At 45.6% G+C, this 25,534-nt stretch overlaps 1 protein-coding gene across 2 annotated transcripts in view; it reads right to left on the minus strand.

The window, feature by feature from the left end:
• STXBP1 (syntaxin binding protein 1) overlaps positions 1–25,534 on the minus strand; it is a 67,778-nt gene that overhangs the window by 16,271 nt on the left and 25,973 nt on the right. For both annotated transcript variants that reach the window (XM_043916809.1, XM_043916808.1), the window contains exons 2-14: positions 20,169–20,218; positions 18,354–18,435; positions 15,320–15,396; positions 14,265–14,343; positions 12,869–12,972; positions 10,764–10,912; positions 8,902–8,986; positions 7,982–8,112; positions 6,342–6,449; positions 5,015–5,075; positions 3,630–3,695; positions 2,336–2,416; positions 283–421 (exon numbers count right to left, since the gene is read on the minus strand). In XM_043916809.1, the coding sequence (XP_043772744.1) occupies positions 283–421; positions 2,336–2,416; positions 3,630–3,695; positions 5,015–5,075; positions 6,342–6,449; positions 7,982–8,112; positions 8,902–8,986; positions 10,764–10,912; positions 12,869–12,972; positions 14,265–14,343; positions 15,320–15,396; positions 18,354–18,435; positions 20,169–20,218 (1,212 nt within the window). The remainder of the gene's footprint in view (positions 1–282; positions 422–2,335; positions 2,417–3,629; positions 3,696–5,014; positions 5,076–6,341; positions 6,450–7,981; positions 8,113–8,901; positions 8,987–10,763; positions 10,913–12,868; positions 12,973–14,264; positions 14,344–15,319; positions 15,397–18,353; positions 18,436–20,168; positions 20,219–25,534) is intronic.

Raw genomic sequence — 25,534 nt, forward strand, 5'->3', positions numbered from 1 at the left:
GCTCTAATAAAGTGGCTGTAAAGCCGAAAGGCTCTCCCTGCTGTCCTCACCCAGTCCTCTTCTCATTATCCGTCCCTCTGACTAACTCTAGAATCACTAGGGGATACACAGCCTCTAGTTGCAGCTGATCTGCCTACATTTCTCCAGCTGTAAAGAGTCCCTTGGACCTTTCCCGTTTCCTTGTCTTTTCAACTGTTTTTCACTTTGTTCTTTCTCTCTCCCAGCTGCCTCGTTTTCCCCAAGAAAGGGCCTGTCTCCTCTGTCATATCCCACTGTTCCTACCATTCTTCAAAAAGATGTAGAGAAGGATGATGCGGATTTTGTCGTAAGTGCTGACATTCGCATCCAGCAGAATGGGGACGATGGCTCTCATGGGGTCCTTGATCTTCTCCCCTTCAGCATCCGTGCCCATGGCCAGGTCCTGCAGAAAACACACTGTATTGGCCCCAGTCTGTTCTGGCAACAGTCTGGATAGACGATAACTATTAGAAAACGGGCTGTCTGTGAATGTCTGGAATGTGTGGCGGTTGGGGAAGGTCAGCGACAGGTGCGTGAGCTCCCCCACATGCTGCAGTTAATCAGCACGGGTCTCCATGGCATCAGTAAGAGCCGAGGAAAGCCCCAGGTTTCACTTTCCAAAACCAGAGGCCACACAGATTTGCGACGTTGCTGAAAGGCAGGCTGTTCCCTCCATGTGGATGCCAGTGAGCTTGAGCCGACTGCTCAGGGAAAGCCTCAATCTTGGTAGGTTCCCAGGAGGGACACAGCCCTGCAGAGGGCTTGGGGCTTCAGGGGATGAAAAGCGTCAGTATTGTAAGGTGCCTCTGCCTGGCTAGACTCCTCCTGCTCTGCTCCCCCTGGCACAGAAGGGGGAGTGTTTAACTGTTCTGCATTTTTAAAAACCTCTGTTTTTAATCTTCCAACACTTTTAGGGGGAGGAGAAAAAACATGGGGTCCCAAACCTGTACATCTCGCTGAGGGAGATGAAGGAAGGGGGAACTGACAACAGAACTGAAGATAAAGAGTGAAGTAAGCATAGTCTCTGCCACCCCCCAACCCGCCCCCATCGCCCATGACTCAGGCAAGAGGCAGATCCGTTCTCAACAGGCCCGAGAAAGCAGCACATAGGTCTCTGCACATCAAGAACCATCTGGTCTTGTTCTACAACTTTCTCTGTAGCTCTTACAGAAGCTGCCGGAAGGTTGCCTTTTTTTTCTCAAAATCCCAGGAGTCCATAACAAGTATGATCTCCAGTTGGGGGATCTCTGCCCAGCCTGGATCAGAGGAAGGCGGACACCCCCCCCCCACAACCTTCTCTGAGGCCCCTTCAGCCCTCAGTGAAGCCTCAACAGACATCTGCTCAGCAGGACTGACCCTAATACTCCCTCAAAGTCAAATTGAATGTGATTAGTTCAACAAATAACCCTGGGCACTTCTGAAAAAATGTAGACTTCCCAGGGTGAATCTCAACTGCATTTGTACCGGTCTAGGGATAACCTGTCTTCTGGAGAGTCATGTTCTGATGGTGAGGACGCCTTGTGTTTGCAGAGTTCCCTGTGAAACTGATGGATTTCAGCAGGACTACTGAGAGAGTCCATGAATCATGGCTCCTCTTAGAAACCTAAGCCCAGCCTGTCACATCGAACCAGGAGATTTAGATCTTAGCCTCACACTGAGAATGTGAGTTGTTTTTTCTGTGAAAAGAGACCTTCGGCTGAGGTTTTGGCTTATGGGATCCCCCCTTCCCTTAGACGCGGACCCTAGATGAGAATTATCATCACACACGAGGAATGCAGTGCCCGGATTAGTGATTCCACATGACACTCCTGGAAAATGTGGCAGCTTCGTTATATCCCTTTGCAGACGAAAAGAAAAACAAGCACATCAAATGAATCAGTGACAGGGACAGAACTCTGATCGCAACTGTGATCAGGGAGGCCGGGGGCGGATTTCTGTTCTTTGGCTGCACTGCCCGCTTTCGGCCTCTAGGTCTCCAAGCTGGTGCGGCCACAGCAGGAGGAAAGGACACTCCAGAGTCAACATCCAGCCAGCTCTGTCAGTGCAGGGTTCAGTGCATCACACAAGTCTCTTCTGCTATTCCAGGGAGCGTCTGGAAAGTCAGACATGCAAACCCCAAACGGCACAGCATTCCGGACCACTCTAGTCCCTACCATCGAGAGAGGAATTTCGTTGGCTCCAAAGAGTTGAGACAGCATGATCTATCAGGCTTTCCCATTTCTATTTCCTATGATTCTGCAGGATGTTCAAGGTAAGATGTTAACATTCATCTGGGCAAGTAAACAGGCCTGGCAGAAAGAGAAGGAAAGGGCCCTACCTGTTCCACCCGGCAGAGTTTATCCACAGTGCCTTGGTAATGCTTCATGCAGTCCTCGGCGAGGTGCAGGTGGGTTGAATACTAGGACAAAATAGAGAGTGTGTGGTCAGGGAATCTCTCGCTGACTCACGCAGCATTTGCTGAGTAACTGCTAAGTATGAACACGGTGCTAGGTGCCTAGGAGTCCCCAGCATCATAAAGGAGATGAAATACGCGTTCAAGTAGAGAACTGTGTGCCTGGCAGAGCGACAGAGACACTTTCTACAAGAGTTAAGAGGAAGGAGAAATCCTTTAAGGGGGCAGGGTGGTGTGACAGTTTCACGTGTCCACAAATCCTTTGACACTTCTCCCTCCAGCAGGTGGCGCTCAATACCCCTCTCCTTAGGGCTGGGTTTAGTTGGGCTTCCCTGGTGGCTCAGAGGTTAGTGTCTGCCTGGAATGTGGGAGACCCCGGTTTGATCCCTGAGTTGGGAAGATGCCCTGGAGAAGAAATGGCAACCCACTCCAGTACTCTTGCCTAGAGAATCCCATGAAGGGAGGAGCCTGGTAGACTACAGTCCATGGGGTCGCAAAGAGTCGGATACAACTGAGCAACTTCACTTTCTTTTCACTTTCAGGCAGTGAGTGTCTAACAAGAGCACTGTTTGACTCCCAGATCACCGTGACCTTCTCTGAGCTCAATCTTGCAGGCCCATGGGGTAAAGAATTGGAAGGATACAGAGAGAAAAAGATGAAGAGGAAGTCTTAGGAAATAAACTATCTATCCCCAGCTTTCATTTTTTTTTCCTAATAAAAACTGAAGATGAGGGCTTCCCTGGTGGCTCAGTGGTCAAGAATCCACCTGCCAATGTAGGAGACTCAGGTTCACTCCATGGTCCAGGAAGATTCCACATGCCGTGGAGCAACTAAGCCTGTGAGTCACAACTACCGAGCCTGAATGATGCAACTACTGAAGCCCACACACCCTAGAGCCCGTCCTCTGCAACAAGAGAAGTCACCACAATAAGTCCACACACTGCAACTAGAGAGTATCCAGTGCTCGCTGCAACTAGAGAAAAGCAGCACAGCAACAAAGACCCAGCACAGCCAAAAATAAATTAATTAAATTTTTAAAAATTGCAGATGACTAAAAACCTGTGGATTTCCATCAATCCGTGAGTGTCTTGGCGCTTTGAGGCGTCTTTGCAGCTGTCTCTATTCACGATCGGATGGATCGTCTTGGATCATCACACCTCGCTCTCGGGCCGCAAAGAGTCCGGTGTGATTGAGCGACTGAACAGCAACAACAACATACCTTGCTGAGCTCTTTCTGGTACTGGGGCATCTTCTTTAGCATCTGGGACAGGTCCCGCATGGTGGTCTGTGGGGAGAGGGAAGCACACGGTCTCACTCCGATGGCCCTGAGCTAAGAGGGTGGGCTGGGGGTGGGCCCAGGACAGGACAGCAGCTAGCACCGGACTCCTGAGCACATGTTCTGTAACCCCCCGCCAACACATCTGTTAAACACAAGATCATGTGTGTTTAGATTTCCATGTCTGTGGCTCAAAAAATTACTGACCCAAATACTGTGACTGTCTTATAGGTGGGGAACTGACCTCAAAGTCTAGCAATTATGTTTTACTTATTGGACCATAAAGTAACCGAGGACACAGTTCTTGCCAGGAAAGATCAATTTTTCATATATACACTGCTTTTCTGCATACTCGGCTCAAGCAGTCATGGCATCAATTCACATTTCATCTTGGCAGAAAGGCCAGAGTTGCACAGACAGGTAGGAAGCAGTGAGGTGAGAGAAGGCTGGAATCTCACCCTGGCAGGTAGAAGGGGTCTGCTGACTTTCTAACTGGGTGACTGACCTAATCCCATTCATGTACTCAGTGAAAAATTATTGAATGACAACTACATACCAGGCCCTTTTAGGTCCTAGAGATACAAGGACAAAAACAAGCAGAAAAGAATTTTTGCTTTCAAGGAGCTAACACAGCAGAGGAGTCATTCTAACTGAGTAGATCAGCACTTCTGGAGGGACTCACAAGTGTGGGGGCACAGCAGGGGTGCCTCCTGTTGTCAGAGAAGACGATGCCTGAGCCAAGGACAGGGACTGTATAGGCAAGACTGGGGAAGGAACTCAGGCATGGCCTCAGCTGTGGTGAGTGGCAAGGAGGAGGGAAGCAGAGATGAGAGTCTATGGGGCCCAATGACCTGGGTGCTGTTAAGGCATGTCCACGGTGGGACTTGATTCTACTGGGATCGGGAAATCACTAAATGATCCTAGGCCAGGGAGCAACACAATTAGAGTGGCGTTTCTAAGAGGAATAAACACCTCTGATAATCAGCCGGGAGAAGGAGAGGCCCAGGTGAATTGGGATATGAATTCTATTGCTACCATGAGCTAAAAAAGGTTTTATCAAGTTCTTCTGGCTTAACGTGTATTGTGATCCAAAGTAGTAAATGTGAATCCTCGGAGTAACAAAAAGAAGCTCTTTATAAATATTAAAAGATGGGGGTTCCGGGTCTCAATCTTGAATACAAAAATAAGACAAAATGTTAAGAGATGAAGAGAGGACCAGGAACCCCTCCAAGCTCCCAACTCACCAGCCCTATACTGAGGTGTCCTCCTCACCCCTAGAGGAAGCAGGGATGAAGCCAAAGGGCACTGGAGAATGGACATGGGTTTACCTTCTCACCAGTATTCATTCTCTTGCTGGAAGAAAAATCCTTCAGAGAACGGGTGACTTCCCTGGAAGAGAGGAGGAGGCAGCTAAGCTTCAACACGGCACCAAGAGACTCTCTATCAGGGGTCCCCAACCTCCGGGATCTAATGCCTGATGATCTGAGCTGGAGCTGATGTAGTAATAATAGAAATAAAGTGCACGGTAAATGTAATGCACTTGAATCATCCCGAAACCATCTCCTGACCCTGTCGTCCATGGAAAAATTGTCTTCCACAAAACTGGTCTCTGAAGCCAAAACGGTTGGGGACCACTGCCTATAGAGTCATGCAACATCCTTCCTTTAGGAGTATGCAGTGACTTTTCCTGCCCTAAGGTATAGATTTAAAGTGATTTTCTAAGAGGAGAGAGAGAGATATGCCATTTTCCTAATACTCTAAACCAGGGGTCTCCAGAGTTGGGTGTACAAGACAATTTGTGAACAGAAAAGAAAATGTTAGGACATCTATCTATATAATTTTACTTCATCCTTTTCAAATTTATGTTTTTGTATATGCTATCAAATATACACATGAGTACGATAAAGCATATATTGAATGCATAAATAAATTAAGATAACTGGAAATGTGAAGTAACATTTTTCTGAAGTTGAATGATCCCCCAAGGTTTGGAGAATACTTTTCTAAACAACTATCCTAGGCTATAGTATTTTCTCACTGTTCCTTGTGAATTTCCTGTGGATATTATCAACTCAATGTAGCAGAATGTGTCCTTCTGCAAAAGCAAACTTGTTATCTACAGTTTAACAGCCTATTAAAAACTTTCCAGAGTTAGAAACATTTGGAAACATTTTCAGAGCAAGGTACTCCCTTTGGTATAGAGATTAGTACATGCATTGACTCTTGCTGAGAAAAGTTTAGGTATGACAACAGGGAGGAAGGGGACATACCAGCTATATATTTAAAAACAAAAACCCTGAACTGTATGTAGTATATCTTTCAATGGAACAAACTGGCTTCAAGTGTTTAGTGTTTTATAAAGCATCTTGAAATGAGAAAAGCTACAAATGCTTTCTAAAAGCCCTAAAAGTAACCCTAACATGGAAAGGGTATTCTAACTTCATGAGATTGGTAGAGCCTGAGCCCAGATATCAGAAGGGATTCACCATCACTGGTTAGAAGGTAGGTGACTTAACAGAAGCAAGGGACTCCTGCCTGCACTGGTGAGCTCTGCCCAAGGTGCCTGAGAAGGCGCACTGGCACCCAGCACCCGTGATCCCCCGTGTCGGTGGGGCGGGCCCTGGGGCCCAGGGCAGGAGCAGGGCAGGCTCTTACTGGGACACCTCCGCGATGTGCTTGTGGCGCAGCGCTATCCAGAGGTCGTCGTCCTCGTCCAGGAGCACCTCCTTCACCCGCGCCTCCCCGATGCCGCTCGTCTCGTACCTGGACAGGAGACGGGAGACGTCCCACGCAATGCACCCAATCCCCTGGTTTATGACAGACTGACATGCACACGAATGACTGCACAGCAAGCGCTCCGGCCATCCGAGGCGTCACTGTCTGTGTCAGGCCTGCCGCATCTAACGAGGCTGATGGTTTCTTGTCTTTTTTTTTTTTGCCACGCCACACATCTTGTGGGATCTTAGTTCCCCGACCAGGGTTGAACCCAGGCCCTCATCAGTGAGAGGTATGGAGTCCTAACCACTGGACCACCAGGGAATTCCCAAGGCTAACAATTTCTAGGGCAGGAAGAGACCTAAAGGTCTGATCCACGTCAACTGACTTGAAGTTCTGCTTTAAAACCCTTGGGGTCAGTTGATATGCGCTCCACTGGAGCCACCTGGCTCAGGTCTGAAGTCAGGTCATACATGGTTTTGGAGGTACTCGTAAAGGAAAGGTGAGGATCACACTTGTTCCTCGCTGGGAAAGGCCTGGGACACCATCCTTAATGTGTGGGACTGAAATAGCTTTTGGCAGCTGCCTGCAACAGGCCCTCAGCAAACTTTTACAAGTGCAACCATGAACATCTAAGGGAAATAAAGAATTATAGGTACCAAAGGGGGAAAACTGAGATTCAGTCATATTTTTAGAATCTTCATTTTGAAACCACTATCTTTATGGTTAAGGTTATAAAATCATTGCCACGAGAACAATACAGTCTGTTTCCATAAAAAGAAAAATATGTTTTTAGAGACTGAGTTTCTGATGATTGCTACCAAGAAAACTGTTTACAATGAAGTAAAGTGCAAATAAAACTCAGGAATACAGGACTTCCCTAGCAGTCCAATGGTTAAGACGCCGTGCTTCTGATGCCAGGGATGTGGGTTCAATTCCTGGTTGCGGAACTAAGATCCCACATGCCACATAGTGTGGCCAAAAATAAATAAATTAATAAATAAATTTTTTAAAACTTGGTAAGAAACTCCTACTGGTATATTTTATCATCATATTTCATGGTCTGTAGTTAAGAAGTTTTAACTCTGAGTAAGATACGCTCTTATACAAGTCAACATGTTAACACATCCAAACTGGCTATGAACTAAAGTGACATGAGCTGTGAACTAAACATCTCAAGTTCTTGTTCCCCCAAAACAGGCAGAAGTTTCTAGCTGATGGTGCAGTTGCACTTTGGGAACTCACAGAAAAGCATACAGGCTTATTAGTGAGACTGTATGGGGACTTCCCTGGTGGTCTAGTGGTTAAGGGTCTGCCTTCCAGTGCAGGAGATGTGGGTTAGATCTCTGGTCAGGGTACTAACATTTCACATGCCCTAGGGCAACTAGGCCTGAAAGCCCATTTGCCACAACTAGCGAAAGCCTGCCAACCACAACTAAAACCCAGTGCAGCCAAAACCAAATTAAAAAAAAAAAAAAAGACTATGAATGTACCTGCTTTTGCTAGGATTAACGACATCTGTCTCCTTAAATTAGAGGTGTGTCTGGTTCATTTGCAAAGCTGCAGTCATGTGTACTTACTTGTATACGTCATTTTCAATAGGCAGCAGGTCGTAACTCATAGCCTGAAAAGTCAGCTCATGGAGGACAGGAGAGCTGGGGTCGAAACCACGGTCCAGGATCAGGAGCTGGGAGCGCGCCTTGTCCGGGCCCTGGAAGGAGGGACACGAGGGAGGGTTTCGTGAGCCGCCCGAAACCCTCCCTGTTTGAACTCCTGCTTCTCTGACTAGCACAGCTGGCCCTCCCGTGAGACGTGGCAGCAGGACGTGAACTCTGCCTCAGAGAGCACTCAGTCCAGCTACTGCTGGACAAGGACGCCAGCACACGCCATGTGAGAATCTAGTGTGTCTGTTTCACAGGAACAGGGTCCTTTGACGCAGATCCCAAATGCAGGGTGCAAAGTGAGTTTACGAAGGAGAGCACCACCTGGGTTCGGCTATCAAAAGGGGGCCCCATCACCCAACCCAGACAGCCTGGGATGGAGCGGGTTCCCAGAACCTGGGGCTATCAGTGTGTAAATCATGATAGTGATGGGCCAGTTCTGTGATGCATGTGATAAAATTGCACAGAACTGCATACACACACACACACATTAAGCACGTATAGGAACTACTGAAAGCTGAGTAAGGTCTGGAGACATAGCAATGTCATTTTTCTGGTTTCAACTCTGTTCCACTGAGGGGATTCCCATGACACAGGGCTTTCAGTGCTAACACCGGAAAAGTCCTAGCGAACAGAGAGAAGCCGGTCGCTCGGCTCCACTGAACAGAACCTGTATCACCTGCCCGAAGGCTTGGGCGCTTGCTTCACTGGACCTCAGCATGCACAAACAGGGGTGCTCATGCACACTCTGTGAGCAGAGGAGGCCAGCTGTGCCCGGGCTGCCCCATGGACACTGTGGTCCCTCGGCAAGAGAACCACGTGGGTCAGGTCGGACTTACCTCCCCCATTGTCGGGTCATCGGCTTTGTAGGCGTCGAGCTTGTCCTGGATTAGCTGAGCCAGCAAAGCGTTGTCCTTGTATTCCCTGACAAGGGAGGAGGGACAGAGGCTGAGCCACCCTGTCCCAATCGATGGCACTGTCTGCCTTCAGGGAGGAAGGCAGGACAGTGCGGGAGGGTCAAGGGAGAGATGAGCTTCATCTGTAATGTTCTTTTACAAGAGACTATAACTCAGATTACATGTACGGTTAAAAAGGAAAAACAAAATACTTAGCTCAGTGCCTGGAATGTAAATGATTTTCTAGTTCCTTAAAAAAAAAAAAAAAATCATCTAAGTGGAAACAGAGCGGGTCTTTCCAAGCAGCTTCAGATAAAACAGCCACACTTCAGTAGAGGGTCCTAAACACGTGTCCTTTTCCCACCATCAGGCTATCTCAGCCTGACCCACTTGATCTTCACTTCCCTCAGTTCAAATTCCCTTGGACCCTGTTTTGTTTTGTTGGAAGTGACATTTCCGCCGGCAGAGCTAGAAAGATGCAAGTTGAGAACCTCTGGACCTTCCCTCTTGGCTGAGCCTCCAGCGCCTCCTAAGTTCCTCTCGGTGATGCTTATCACGTGGCTGCTGCCCACCACCTGGCCACTCTTAGCACAGAAGCAGCTCCACCCCCAGTTCCATCCTCTCAAAGAGTGAGCTCCCAGCCCTCGTTTCTTAACTTCTGCTGGGCATCTGTTGGTGAAGACGCTGGTTGGGGGAGGGTTGTCCTATGGGTGCCCATCCCCAGGGACAAAGAGGTGATAAGGCGCCTTGGCACTTCCTGACCAGGTCCTCCACTCCTCTGGCAGTGTCCCCGCTTCTGGTTGCTTCTCCTTGCATGACTGTGACCCCTGCACTCCCATACCACTGTGTTCACTCCCTCATAGGCTACCCTGTGATAACCACCGAAGGGCATGACCCCAAACCTGGCAACCAAGGCCTCCAGAAATGGTTTCACCTTGCCCCGCTGCTTGCACGTATGCAGGGTGAGACTACCAGCCCTTCTTAAACTTGCCCTTTATTTTCCAGGGTCATGCTTTCGCTCATCCCAACAGTCCACACAAAATGGCCCCAGCTCCTCATCAGTCTACTGAAATCCTGACCTGTCCGTTGCTCAGATGCTGCCTCTGCTCTGATGCTGGGCTTGCTCCTCTCAGCTCAGGGGCATCTTCCTGCTCTGGATGCCCAGGCCCGAGGCCTGCACTGCCCCAGGCTCTGGTCCTGCAGGGCTATGTTGCAGGTGTGCACAGCTCGGGTGTACACTATGCCGGTACACATCTTACCTGCCCGCCTGGATCAGGGGCTTCTAAGGGCAGAGGCTGTGTCTTCAGGTTAAGCCCCCCAACCTAGCACTTAGCACATAGCAGGTAAATGATGAGTGAATGACTCGATCAAATCTGAGGACTGTGTCCTTTGGAGAATTAGTCTCCTTTTATTTTATCTTACCCTGAAACACCTTTTTCAAAGAGGGTATTTGTTTCAAGGCAGATTCTTTACTGTCTGAGCCACCAGGGAAGCCCCTTTTTAAGGTTAGAAAGGGATAAAAAATTGAAGGAAATTTGGGTTAGAGTTATGTGGAGGTTTGCACTTGGCTCCTCACTAACTGAATATATGTATTCCACGCTCTTTTGTGCATGTATTAGTATAGTTCACATTAAAAATTTAGAAAATAACAAAAACATTGGAAAATAAGTATCAATGTGAGATGCTCAGATCTTGATCCTCTGGAGACAACTGCCAGAAAACGGGAAGGCCAGAGGAAGTTCCTCACTAGGGACAAGTTCCTCGCTTGGGGGGGTCACTGAAGGCAGCCTGGGGTGCAGCCTTACCCCCGGTACCGCACGGCTGGGTACTCCTTCAGGGTCGCGCACAGAGTTGCAATCTGCTCTGCCAGGCGCTCCAGGATCGGATTCTTCATCTGAGCCTTGTGGGGACTGTAGAAGCTTTGGAAAGAGTCAGCAGAGTCCAAGGAATACACCTGAGACAGGGAAATATATATGTATATACACAAGGACAGAGGAGCCTGGCGTGCTGCAGTCCATGGGGTCGCAAAGAGTTGGATGTGACTCAGCGACAGAACAACAACAACAACATATATATATATATTTCCAGAATGGTGTTCCCTCCAAGCCTCGTAGTGAGGCTACAGAACAAGTTTTCATTTATTCTACAAATATGGCTGGGCATCTGCTGGGTGCCAGGCCCTGTGCTACATACTTGGGAACTGTTAGTGACCAAACCATTACTGTCCTCCAGGAGCGTGCAATCTTGCAGGAGAAGGCAGATGAATAAACAAGGAACAAAATGAAAAGTAAATTTTATGCTATGTGGGAAATGGGTAAGTGTATGAGAACAGAAAAATCAGAGAAAGAATGCCTGAGGGCTGGACAGGGAGGACTGGAGGCCTCCTTGAGGAGGGGACATTTGAGTGAGGGCTTGAAGGAGGTGGAGTTTCTTCCCAGGGGGCTCCCAAAGGAGGGGCTGGTCAAGCCAAGGCCCTGAGGCAGGCATGCCTGTGTCCGACGACTGATGCGGAGCCCAGGAGGACAGCAGGGGAGGGGCCTTGTCAGGCCACACCGGCTATTCATTGTAAGTTTAAATAAATGAGGGACAAGCTAGAAATTGTGCTGTGACTGTGGCAAACAAAGGAGCTTTCTATGGATTTAATAATTTCCTATTCTCAAAGTGTGTTCTTAGTACTTTTCTCTTTTATCCTTTTTGGAAGTTTTCGGAGGTTTAAAATTTCCTCTTAAACCAGCAGGTTACCAGGCATCAGTATTCTCTCAGAAAAATCTCTTGATGTGAACTACCCCCATCTTGAAAACTTGAGGTTTAAAAAATTTTTTTAAGTTTATTACTTTTCAAAAATATATGGTGGAGAAGGGAATGGCTACCCACTCCAGTATTCTTGCCTGGGCAATCCCATGGACAAATGAGCCTGGTGGGTCGTTAAGAGTCAGGCATGACTTAGCAACTAAACAAAAAAATATGTGCACATGTGACATACAGTAAACCAAACATAAAAAAACAAAAACAGATGAAATACAATATGGTTGAATAAGCTCAAGTTGGATTTTGTTCAATCCAGTTGGTGAGAGGGCTCACAGAGAGGAAAAAAAAATCCCTGCCCTTGGCTGAGAATAGGCTTTAGGCCAAGTCAGAAGGGAAAGAGACTGTCTTTTGAAAATATTCACACTCTATTTTTTCCATGTCTTCTTACCTAAGAATTCGTCACTCTCTGGCATCTATTATTAGAGGCTGATCCATAAAGACCTGATATGCCACAACCATCTCTTACTTCTATAAAACGCACAGAAGTTGTGCTATTTTTTGCTTCTTGATGAGGAGGAGGCATTTTAACAAATCTTGAAATACTATGGTATAAATTTTGTACATTCTCTCACGATCAGCTTCACTTTTACTGGTTTAACGACTTTGTTTTTTTCCAAGGGGAGCAGTTTCGGCACGTGAAGCGTTAACGGCTTGTGACGAAGGATACCATCTGTTCCTTGACACGTGACAAGCTGAGGTTATCTCTACATAAAAACAGCCTCCTTTGCAGCAGACGGGTGTTGTCTGATCCCTTCCCCTCTTCTCCTCCCAGCTCTTTCTGGATTGGCTACTTTTTACTTATTCAAGGAGTCAGCCAATAGGCGTGAACACTGAGCAAGGATGAAATGAACACCAAGAAGGACATGATGGCTGCGAAAAGTCAGAAATAACTGGAGAGTAAGAGTGAGGCATCTCGGGCAGACCCTCTAAGGACGACCATTTCATTTCCATTACATAAACATCCACTCACAGGACATCATTGAGTAGCTCCTTCCCCCACTCTCTTTACTGCACCCCTGCCCCACCCTCTCTGACTTGGCTGGAGTTCCTGAGAGAATAACCAGGATGCAGGCTTTCTCTGCCCGTCCCCTCGCAGGCTCACCTGGGATTCATATGGGAGAAATGCAATGTTGATTTCCGTCAGAGTCTTGATGACTTTGGCTGCTCGAGATTTTACCAGCTCGTTAAACAGGGCATCTGGACAAGCTGCCAGGATGACAAAGACGGTAGGGTTTCCTGTCCATTTGCTGGTTCGTTTCAACGTTTGCACACGTCTGGTGAATTCTTTATTATTAGGATTTTTAAAAGGCAAATAGGAAGTTCATCCCATCCTACAACCTACTGCCTCTAGGGTATAAAAGGAATACAAAACCACCTAGGAGGCCCTCCACAAAGAACAAAGAAACAATTGGCAATAAAGGCTGAGATATTGAGAGCTGATTTAAAAAACCACTTTCTGATATTAAGGAGAGGAAGAAAAAGAACCAGGAGAGATCAAGAAGGGATCAGAAAAAGGTCTGTAAAATAAACGAACACCCCACACCTGACATGCTTATGAAAAATAAAATCATTTGGCACTGTGATGCAGACACTTCCGCAGGCCTTCTAAGGAACTCAGCTGCACAGAAGACCCACTTGGTCGGGGAACCACAATTTCTCATGACTCTCCTGGGCCAAAGAAACAGCTTCAGGTCCCTAGAAATGTGTTACTGGTTTATTATTATTAATGCCATTTACCTGCTTCCTTTGCCACCCATCTTCAAAGCGTATAAAATTGTTCTTTGCAAGACCCTTTTCTCCTTTTCTCTATGGTGAGTTTTGTGGGGTTTTCACCAGAGAGAACATGGGGTGAACTGTCATTTTTGCACACTCTTAAGCTATCTAGCCAGATTCATCTCTCTTTGCCATTAACAAAGACTGACCAAGATGCTTCTAGTACTAGGTTCCATGCACAAAACCTCCACAAAGCAAGAAAACAGATCCTAGGACAGTGATAAATTCTAATACAAACACCACTAGGTCAGACTGCCTTTGCAGCAACAGTTGAAAAGCAGGCAGAAATGCACTTCAGTTTATAGTGATGCTTGGAAGGCTATCCTGTGAGCACCAAGGCTGGTATTGGGAAATTCTTCTTGGCATTAAACATGCTAGCCCTTAGAAGAGGAGCTTTTTTTTTTTTTTTAATTAGGAAGGACTGCACGACCTAGTAGGTTTTGTATTTGTAGGCATTTGTTTTTCTCTCTTACGCAATTTGTCTTTTGAAGAGAAAATGAAAGATGGGGACACACGTGGGAACAGTTCACCTCTTTGCCACCGGCCTGGCCGGCTGCGGGGCCGGTCTGGCTGTGCGGGGGCACTAGTCTAAAGGCCGGGGATGCTAGTCTAAAGGCCGGGGCGCTAGTCTAAAGGCTGGGGCACTAGTCTAAAGGCCGGGGACGCTAGTCTAAAGGCTGGGGCGCTAGTCTAAAGGCCGGGGCGGCGCGGCCCGCCCTACTCACAGTCGGTAAAGAAGACGTGTGCGGCCCGGTACTTGGCGGTCGGTGGGTCCTTAAAGTCGCTGATGAGAGAGTGGACAGACTGTGGAGAGGGAAAAAAGGGAACTGAATCTGATTCTAGAAGCAAATGGGACCTACATCTGAACAGAGTCAAATCCACACTGGTTTCGAGCTACACGCACAAGATAGCAAGGGATTTCTGATTATAATGCTAACTCACGTTTGGCCATAACTGAGTTCTGAGGACTTGAGGATTATGTCAGAGTTTAGACTAACAAAAGCCTCTCTAGCTCATTCCAGAATGACAGCAGCTGTTCTCTGCAGCCACCATTATTTGGGTTCCTAAGAAGAGACCCACAAAAGAGCAAACTGCTCAGAAACCTGCTAGGAGACTCTGCGATGGAGTTCTGGCAATTTAGTTGCATCTGCAGAAACTCACACATAAGTCAGTTTTGTTTTTGTTTTTTGTTTTTAATGAAATGAAAACTGGGGGGAACTTACATAGATCAAGACACCTAAGACAGCTAGCAACCAAGAGCAAGGAGGTGGGCATTGCTTAGATGCTGATTTGAACCAATCACCCAAGATGATAAGACAAGTAAATCTAAACTCTACTGGATATTGATAAAATAAATCTGGGAATTCCCTGGCAGTCCAGTGGTTAGGACTCAGTGCTTCAACCACAGGGGGCCCAGATTTGGGAACTAAAATCCTGCAAGCCATGAGGGTGCAGCCCCCTCCCACCAAAAAAAAGAAAGAAAGAAAGGAGAAAAGAAATCTGACAGTGTAAAATACACAAGTTCTGCAGGTGGATCACGAGATAACGTGATCTCCTACCTAGAAAGGAGTAAATGAGATTGGCCCGGCCTGGCTTTCTGCAGCAACCTTAATGCGCTCTTCATTATTCACCAGCCCCCTCCTTCCCTGCTTGTGGATTGCACGCTTAAACAGAGCAGTGTGTTAAATGCCTGCTTAACCCAGAAATGTCAGACATGGTGCCACACAGACACCAAGCCAGAGTGTTTGACCTCAACCAAAGCTCTTCCGGGAGGGTTTACCTTCTCAGAGGGAGTGATGAGATACACAGCCTCCAGGCTGGGGAGCGGCTCTCGGCGCTTGTTGATGTCTTCCACAACTAGACAGCAAAACAGCAGCCCATGATGAATAAGAGAACAGAACTGGTGATCATGAAACTAGAAGCCACAGAGAAAGGCCACCTTCCGGCTGGCACGGCAAAAATCGACAGAGTAGGGAGGAGACTCAACGCCCCTTCCTCAGAGTGATCACATTTCTGTGTCTCACCATGCTCAAGGTGGGAGAAAACCCAAAACCTCATCACATGAAATTCCTCCCACTTCCCATTTCAGTTCAAGGAAATTCCTCGATCTGCTCTGATTGAAAATGGAAACTGCTATCCCATTCTGTCAAGAACAGACTTTTGCCTCTTCCTTCAGGTTTGTTTTTTTTCCCCCTCATCTGTCCTAGATAATCCCAGTTCCTTTAGAATTTCCAAGTTAAGTTTGTTTTTCAACAATTGGATCATTTTATCATTTTCCTCTGTCTATCAGATGAAGACATTCTAAACATACTCTCTGGATTAAGACTGTTCCTCTCAATAGCTCAAAAACTAAACAGCAAATTCTGCTTGAAGCAAACCATGGGTGTCTGATTTGCTGACAGAATGTCAGCAAAGGGGAAAGACATCCTTCTGGGAAAAGGATCATCTCACTAGTCACCTGATAAAGCTTAGGGCGTGTCATCTATGCTACACTGTCCTCTGGTACAGAGCAAGCAGGAAATCTAATGGTGCTCTTCTTCCTATGAAGGTGACGTCAGCAAATAAAAGCATCCCTTTAGAAGTATCCCTGTAACACAAAGACTTTTCACCCTGAATAATATTCAAATTAAATACCAAAATTTCTCAACCATCTGTGTTATCAGGGGTTATAGATTTTTTTTTTAATTGGAGGAAAATTACTTTACAATGTGTATTGGTCTCTGCTGTACAACAAGGCTCATAGATTTCTGAATTTCATATGCCAGTAATACTTCCCCCCAAATATTTCAGGGGGGTGGTCAACACAGGCTTGCAAAATTTAAAATTCTGCCGAGTAAGGACATTTAAAAAAAAAATAACTTCTGTGATAGGGAAGAGTCTGTGTGTAGGAGGGGAGAGGTGAACCCTCATCTACCACAGGATAATGTCTAACATGATGAATCCAGAAATGACCATATAAGCATTTATTTAGAAATATCAAAAAGATAACTGGAAGAAAGAGCAGAAGGGCTGCCTCCGGGGTGATGGACCCTGGGGGATGGGGGAGGAGGAGGGAGGGCAGGGTGGTGCGCTCTTCTTGTTAGAAGCTCACAAGCTACATTTGGCTTTTTTCCTATATTTGCATTTTTTTGTTTTGATAGAGAAAAAAAAAGTTTTAGAAGTTCAATGAAGAAAATAACTCTGCAAGCTCAAAACAGGGGCAAGCCTGGCCTTGGATCACTGAATGACAAAAAGTCACACCAAAAATTCCATACTCCCATTTATAGGACTATGGCTTTTGGTGACAGATAAACTAGATTTGGAAACGTGTCTTTATTTTTTTGTTTTCTTTTTAAACTTTTTTTTTTTTTGTGGAAATGTGTTTTTAAAAACAAAGGAGTCACATTCCAGGTGTGGTTGTAGCCCACAAATTGTTATATATGTGTGTGTGTGTGTGTGTGTGTGTGTATATATATAAGCTGCATTGTAAGAGATATGTTTCATTCAACATTTTTTAAGAGGAAAACAAAAGTTAACTCCCTTGTTTGAAATAATACCTCAAAATAGATTGCTTTTCCATCAGTGCTGTTTCACAGATGAAAACACATCTCTCCTGAAAGGAGCCCCCAAGTAAGCCTTGCTGCTGCTGCTGCTAAGTCACTTCAGTTGTGTCTGACTCTGTGCGACCCCATCGACGGCAGCCCTGCTCACAAATGTGAAAAAGAGCTTGGGACAGAAGCCAGGAGGGCTGCGTCCTAGTCTCAGGTGTGGTGCTGCCCAGGGACCTTGAGCAGGTGATTTATCTTATTTCAAAAACCTATTATTGTGAAATTCTAACACACATTCCAAATGGTGAATTAAACATAAATATACACATAACTGCACAAGCACCATCCCATCAAGAAGCAGAACACGTCAGCACTGCAGAAGTGCCCCCCCTTTTCCCCCTCCCTCATCATCCCCACCTCTCCTTTTCCCTTAAAGAGAACCACCACGGCGACATGAATGGTGACTACTTCTCTAATGGTTGTTTAAGATTCACTTATCCCCACATTTCAAAGCAGTATGGCTTAGCTCTGCCTGTTCTAGGATATTATGTAAATTAAAGCACATTGTTAAGGACTCTTTCGTATCTTGTTTCTCTTGCTCAACATTGTTTATCAGATTCATTCACATTTTGGAATGAGACAGTAGTAGTTAATATTCATTCCTTTTCTTTGCTATGTAATATTCTGTTGTGTGACTGTCCCACAATTTATTGTACCATTCTTCTCCTGATGGACCTTTTGGTTGTTCCTACTTTGGGGCTACTATGAGCAATGATCTGTGACCTTCCTGGGCACACATGCCTGAGTTGTCTAGAACACACATCTAACTGCAGACATGCTGGCTTACAGGACCTACAGTCCTCAACTCTCCTAGACACCTCCAAGGTTTTTGAAAGTAGCTGTACCAACTCATCATATCAGAGTTCCCTTTCTCCTATATCCTATCACTTGGCATTATCGTAGGGTAAATACTCCAATCTGACACAGCAGTATCTCACTCTGGTTTTAACTGCATTCCCCTGACCACTAATGAGGGTGGGCAAATTTTCATGTATTTACTGGCCATTTGGATTTCTTCCTTTGTTAGGTGCCACTCTTTTTTCTATTGGCTGGCCTGCCTTTTTTCTTAACTGAGGCTTCCTTTTGGCATCCTTTCACAGATACTTAATGGGCATCTAACACTGGACTGGAAACTAGGGATTTGGTGATGAACAAGAAAGCCTGGGGTCTAAAGTCAAGCAAGAGAATAATGAACAGGGAGGAGAAAGAACACCCCACCACACTCACTTGTTATCCCCTCGGTCATGATGTCCGTCATCTTACAACAGGAGGAGAGCATCCTCATGCTCAGCTGGTCCACCACCAGCACCTGGAAGCAAAGAGAACAGTTCACATCTGGAAGCAAAGGGAACAGTTCACACCTGGAAGCAAAGGGAACAGTTCACAGCGTGGGGGGCACCTGCTGTGACGCTTGCCTCCGCTGACTGCATCAGACTTCAGGAAGAGTCCAGAAACACAGAGTTCTGAGCAATCGAGGTTTCCTAGGGGCCAGAAGTTTGCCAAGATATACGCTAGCTTTTATTTTCCCACCAAACCTAAGCTTCTAGGAGAGTCTGCTCTCACTAACATGACTTGATTTTTTAAACTTAAAAAAATTAAAATTTTTCCAATGACAAAGAAAATAGTTACTCATAAAAATGCAAAAGAAAAAGAAAAAAATTTCATACGCAGCACCCACAATCAGAGGAATCCATATTTTTTCAGTGCATAAACTTTCTCTTTAAGGGAGAATGAACACTAGTGCCACACTGGCAGGATGGAAGGCGAGGACTTTGTTGCAGACATCATCAGGATGGACCAACACATGTGTTGTCCAGGAGTAAACTCTACCTCAGTCTAGACGAGAAGGACAAGAACATGCCATCCTGGTTGAAAAGCATCATACCTGCAGTTCTTCAGCAAACCTTTCCTATCTCCATCTGACCCACAGCGGAGAGAGGAAGCTAAAACAAGGTTATTCCTTTTCTCCTTCTTCAAAGATATAAACCCAGGCAACAGGAGCTAGAAAAATGTGGGCCCCAAAGCATTTCGCTGTAGCACGAGGACCAATCAGGTTTCATTTCATAAGGCAGTTTTCCCAGGGTTAGTTTAAAATGCTCATGTCCACAAGTCCATTACTGATGGGAAGGGTGACAGAGAAAGGCAGGCAGAAAGAGTTCCCGCCCGCTGGCCTCCCACCCTGGGTGTGAAGATGGATGCTCTGGCTAAAATGTGATCTCATGTTTATGAGGTTATGTTTATGAGGTTAGGGTGAGACTTTAAAAGCTTCCTGGTGCCAAGCTGTTCCAAGGCCCAATGAACTTGAGGCTCCAGACTGCAGGAAAACTTGGGGGCAAGAATGGTTAGCATAAGCCCTTCAACAACACATGCAGAAGTTCAAGTGTGCCCTCCTGGTTACTCGAATGCCTAGTCCCAGACGATCTGAAGGTTCTTCAAACTCTGACTTCCTGGATGGAGGACAGCATGATTCTGACTTGTATCATCCACTCCCAGGACCGAGGTCATAATCAGTTAGATTGACTTAAATATTTGTTTCAGGTACACAACAGTTTCCAGCATTGCCCTCAATGCTAAATGAACAAACAAGCTGACTTGGTTTGTCTTGTGTAGCTACAGACAGACAGGAATAGGCCAGATGGGGGCTTTTCAGACTGTTGCATGGGCTCCATGAGAGGCTTTAGGGCCACTGGAGGGGCAAGAAGGATCCCCTCTTGTCTCCCATAGCAAGCAGAATAATTCCACCTTCTGCTTGAATCAATGGGTTCCAGGTAAGATCCTGTTTGAATCAGAGGGTTCCACTGCTAGAATGCCCCACCAGGTGATCTTAAAGATAAGCTTCATGACCCAGAGATTTCCGAACCAGGATCATATACAATGGGAGGCACAGCAGATTACCTTTCGCCAGTTCAGAAGCTTTTTGCATTCTCTGGACACAGCAAAGGTCCTCATTCCTCGCCTACATGCCCCTCCCCAATGCCACCCCATTCGTGTTCTTCCCTGTGAACTCACCTTTGAGGTCATTCATTATGCTCTTCCACTTACCTTCCATTCTCCCTTCTTTTTCACCTTCTTTATCACATCATGCATGATCTCTAAAAAGGAGAGAAAAAGGAAGGAAGGAAGGAGGGAGAGAGGGAAGATGGGAGAGAGGGAGGGGAGGAAGGAGGAGAAAAAATTTAATGTAATTTCAAGGACTTCCAACCCCTGCCTATGAGATGAGGTCATCTTCCCTCCATAGACCTTGTTCTCCTGAGTCTCGCAATTCAACCAATCTGTCTACTGGGCCATAATTAGTCCACCATAAAGACAGCTCTCTTCCTGTGTCCTCCATTCACTGGTTCTCAGACTTACTGGTCTCAGGACCCCTTTACATTCTTAAAACTTGAGGACCCCAAAGAGTGTTTGTGTATACGCATAAATATCTATTGACATTTGCTGTGTCAGAAGTTAAACTGAAACATTTTAAAAATATGTATTCATTCAATTACAATAACAAACCCATTCTATGGTAACATAGTTGCATGCCATTAAAATGTTCTATATATTTTCCATTATAAAACAATTTTACTGAGGATACTGGCATTGTGGTACATTTTTGCAACACTCCTCAATGTCTGTTTTTGTAGAAGACAGCTGGGTTCTCCTGGCTGCTTCTGCAATTTATGAATCGTATAGCATTTGGAAAACTCCACTGTGTGTTTGCAAGAGAATAAGAGCAAAGAGGCAGATAACATTTTAGCATTATTATGAAGGTATTTTTGACCTCAAATTCCCAAAGGGTCTAGTGTTTCAGAATCACTGCCTTAAGATGAGTGAGTAAAATGCTGTGACAATGCCCAAGCCACATAAGCCTACCCACCCCCAAGCTACAAAAACAGATGTGAAGAGCAGTTGCGATATCCTTCCAGTTCTAAGTACATCTGTGGAATGCTCTCAAACCCCCAAACAATGTTTTTGTAAGCCACAGTTTCTGTAATGCCATACCACACCCAAGTCTACCTGGCCATGGAAGATTCACAGGAAACAGCGCTGTCCTACTCTTTGCAAACCCAGATCACTCACAGGCCTAGAAGGAGTCAGAGGCTAAGAACTGTCATTAGCAAGTGTGCTTCAAACATTTAGCTCATTCTCCAAAGCACAACAGTCCCCTAACTCTGCTTCTATCTCCAGTAATCTGATATGTCATAAAAGTATTCTAAAAATTTTAAGAGCTTTTTACCTAATTATAAAAACCCACACAATTATTGCAGTAAACTTGGAAAACACAGAAAAGTATAAAGAGGAAAACACCATGTATTCCTTGCATACTATAAAAAAATCTAAAAGAAAAATCATTTGTAATCTTGCCAACCTGAAATGCATAATTGACAGTTTCCTACTCTCTTTTCCCATGAACTTTTACACAGCTGATAACATGTTGTATAAAAAAAAAAATGCTGTATATATAATGCTTTTTTTCATATTATGCTTTTTTTTGTCGTTACAAAAACTCATCTCTCCATGTTAATAAAAATGCTTCCTAGGATCTTAAATGCCTGCATAGTACTCCCTAATCTAGTCAACAATTTCTCAACAGTCATTCAGATTATTTCCCATGGTTCAGTGTGGTGAAAACTGGGAACAAATATATCCAATAAGCCAGTGGTTAAGTTACTTAGCTTACATTTGTGCAATGGATACTATGCACCTACTAGAAATAATGATCTGGAAAATACACTCTCCTTTACTCAGTATCACTGTTTACTGGTCACTGGACCCAGCACCAGGGATGAACAGCAGCAGACACGTCTCCTTCGGAGCTTACATGCTAGTGACAGAGCAGACAAGACAAAAGGGCGATCGCAGCTTCTCCTCACAAGTGCTCTGAGGCAAACAGATAAGGGCAGTGGTAGAAAAGAAAAACCCTAGCGAGGGGAGCTACCTTTAAGAGGGGGTCAGACAAACGGATGGATACCAAGGGGGAAAGCAGGGGATGCGATGAACTGGGAGATTGGGATCCACATATATATACTATTGACACTATGTATAAAATAGATAACCATTAAGAACCTAAAAAAAAAGAGAGAAAGAGATACAGGAGGGATCGGGATTTAAAAAAAAAAAACAAAACCCAGGGGAAAAAAAGGCGGGTCTGGGGTGGGGGGTGGGGGCGGGTGGTACTTCCCTATTGTTAGGATTCTGTGCTCCCACTGCAGGGGGTGCAGGTTTGATCCCTGGTTGGGGAATGAAGATCCTGCATGACAAGGCAAAAAAAAAAAAAGGTGAGGGTGGGATCCGGCAAGGCCTCTCTGAGGAAGACCCCAGCCCCTCAAAAGTTGGGAAGGGAGCCCGGGGAGGCACAAAGGCTGGAGGTGGAAAAAGGAAAAAGAAGTTAACAGCTTCTTGGAACTAAAGCTGGTAGGAGCTGAGGCTGGAGGCCAGACCATGCGGGACCTTGACGGGAGTCTGATTTTATCAGAAGGGCACTGGAAAGCCACAGAGGTCAGGGACATGATCTGCTGTAGGCAGAGATGAGGCTGGAGGGGGAGTTGGGGCAAGAACTGAAGCAAGAGTGCAGTCAGGATGCCTTTCCGAGGGCCTATCCATGGCTGATGGCAGTGGAGATGAGGAGGATTGATGTGGACCATTTTTAAAACCTTTATTGAATTTGTTACAACACTGCTTCCGTTTTACGTGTTTGGTTTTTTGGCTGCAAGGCATGTGGGATCTTAGCTCACCAACCAGGGACGGAACCCGCAACTCCAGCGTTGGGAGGTGAAGTCTTAACTACTGGGCCACCAGGCAACTCCCTAGAAGTGGATGAATTTCCTATTTATTTGGAGGTAAAGCCAACAGGGCTAGCTGCTGAATTGGGTGTATGTGAAAATAAAGAAAAGAAACACAAAACTCCTAGCTTTTTCATTTAAATAAAGAAATTGACATAGACACAAAATATTTAGAGGGAGAAGAGAACTGATCTGTTGGAGAATACTCACAGTCCTTTTTTGACTAAAGATTGAGATGACTAAGATGTCTGAGGTGGAGATACAGGGTAGGGAAGCTTGAAAGATTGACCTTTAGCTACAGTTTAAAATCTGGGTGTTATTATCAAATAAAGGTAGGAGGTAAGGTTGGAGAAAGTCCCAAACTCTTGGCCTTCCCTGGAAGCTCAGTGGTAAAGAATCCACCTGCCAATGCAGGAGATTTGGGTTTGATCCCTGGGTCAGGAGAAGGAAATGGCAACCCATTCCTGTACTCTTTTTTTTTTTTTTAGTAGCATAGTATTCCTTTATTCTATGTGCCATTATTGAGCCATTTCCCTTTTGTATGATGCTTAGATTATTTCCAGTTTAGTAAGAGAGTTATTTTTTCAGTTTTTCTTTTTTTTTTTTAATTTTTTAATTTTTTTTATTAGTTGGAGGCTAATTACTTCACCATTCCTGTACTCTTGTCAGGGGTTGCAGAGTTGGACATGACTTAGCAACTAAACACCACCAACAATAAATATGCTGAGCTCTTGATAAATTCTACTGAATTATTTTCCAAAAGCACAATTTATGGCCTCATCAGTGCTCTGACTGGCTCTCCAAAATAATGTACTATTAATAACTGATAAAACATATCTTGAGTTTTGTTTGCAAATGTGACAGTGGAGGAGGGTATTATTACACTATCTTTTTTGTATTACTGAGGGTTTTTTTTTTTCCTGCTACACAAAATTAATTTAAATTCACGTCACCTTTTGATAGGTGAAGGCAGAGATATAATCAGAAAATCAGAACAAGGATCATAAGTCCTAAAGACTGAGAATACACTCTGGGTTCAAGCCTTCTTGCCTGGTGATTCCTGTTCTGAAATTCTCAGGGCCTGTATTTGTTGTATTGTTGTCAGCCAGTTCTAATCCTGCCCTACATTTTTCTAATCCAATACCGAAAAGGAAACAAGGATTAGAGCCCATTTTAGCATTAAGAATCAAGTAGGTTGGGCTACTTCCTCACAAATAATCCCTGGCAATCACATTTCAACTCCCTTAGAAGTCCTCTTTGTGTGGAGAGAAACAATAAAGCCTTCCGAGGCTGGTCCAGCCAGAGGGTCTTATTTCTGCATTCCAAACCACATGATTTCCAGGCAAACCATCCATTCCACCACCACCTGGCCTGAGCATTTGGCACAGATGACACCAGGGCAGTATTCTTGCCTGGGAAATCCCATGGACAGAGGAGCCTGACGGGCTACAGTTCATGTGATAGCAAAGAGTCAGACATGACTTAGTGACTAAGTAACAACAACACTAGGGCAGCTTTAACTTCTGCATAATTGTGAGAACCATGGCCCCGGTTACTCCTTGGAAGAAAAGTTATGACCAACCTAGACAGCATATTAAAAAGCAAGACATTGCTTTGCCAACAAAGGTCTGTCTAATCAAAGCTATGGTTTTTCCAGTAGTCATGTATGGATGTGAGAGTTGGACTATAAAGAAAGCTGAGGTGGGAGGGGGGTTAAGGATGGGGAACACATGTAAATCCATGGCTGATTCATGTCAATGTATGGCAAAAACCACTACAATATTGTAAAGTGATTAGCCTCCAACTAATAAAAATAATTGGGGGAAAAAATTAAAAAAAAAAAGGAAAGAAAGCTGAGTGCCAAAGAATTGATGCTTTTGAACTGTGGTGTTGGAGAAGACTCTTGAGAGTCCCTTGGACTGCAAGGAGATCCAACCAGTCCATCCTAAAGGAGATCAGTCCTGAATATTCAGTGGAAGGACTGATGCTGAAGCTGAAACTCCAATACTTTGGCCACCTGATGTGAAGAGCTGACTCGTTTGAAAAGACCCTGATGCTGGGAAAGATTGAAGGCAGGAGGAGAAGGGGATGACAGAGGATGAGATGGTTGGATGGCATCACTGACTCAATGGACATGAGTTTGAGTCAACTCTGGGCGTTGGTGATGGACAGGGAGGCCTGGTGTGCTGTGTCCCTCACGGCCAAAGGGAAAGAATACAGATTCCTTCTCAACCATATCCTGCAGGTGCCAGGTGACTCCCAAACTCAACAAATTCCTCCCTAGTCCTGAGAAAAAGAGCAGGTGGTCTAGATTACGTGGGACCTCTTCAGATGCACCCAGTATACCAACCAGAGCCCCAAAGTGCAGGCTCTAGGGATAGCTGCATGCCCCTCCCAAGTGGCCACCCCCTGGAGAGCCCTGTCCTTACTGCCCCTGGCACCCACGACTGCCCTTGGCAGTGACACGTGTCAGGGCACCTAAGCCCATGGCACACCAAGACATCAGAAATAGCATGACTAGACGGGCTGGAAGCTTGGGAGAAGTGGGGGTGTGACCAAAGTCCTCAGAACTATGGGGGATTCAAACAGTCTATGCTCTGTGCCCACAGAGCTCCATGCTACCCTGAACTCAGGCACCGGAAG

This window comes from Cervus elaphus, chromosome 11, assembly GCF_910594005.1.
Source record: "Cervus elaphus chromosome 11, mCerEla1.1, whole genome shotgun sequence".
NCBI classification, from domain to species: Eukaryota; Metazoa; Chordata; class Mammalia; order Artiodactyla; family Cervidae; genus Cervus; species Cervus elaphus.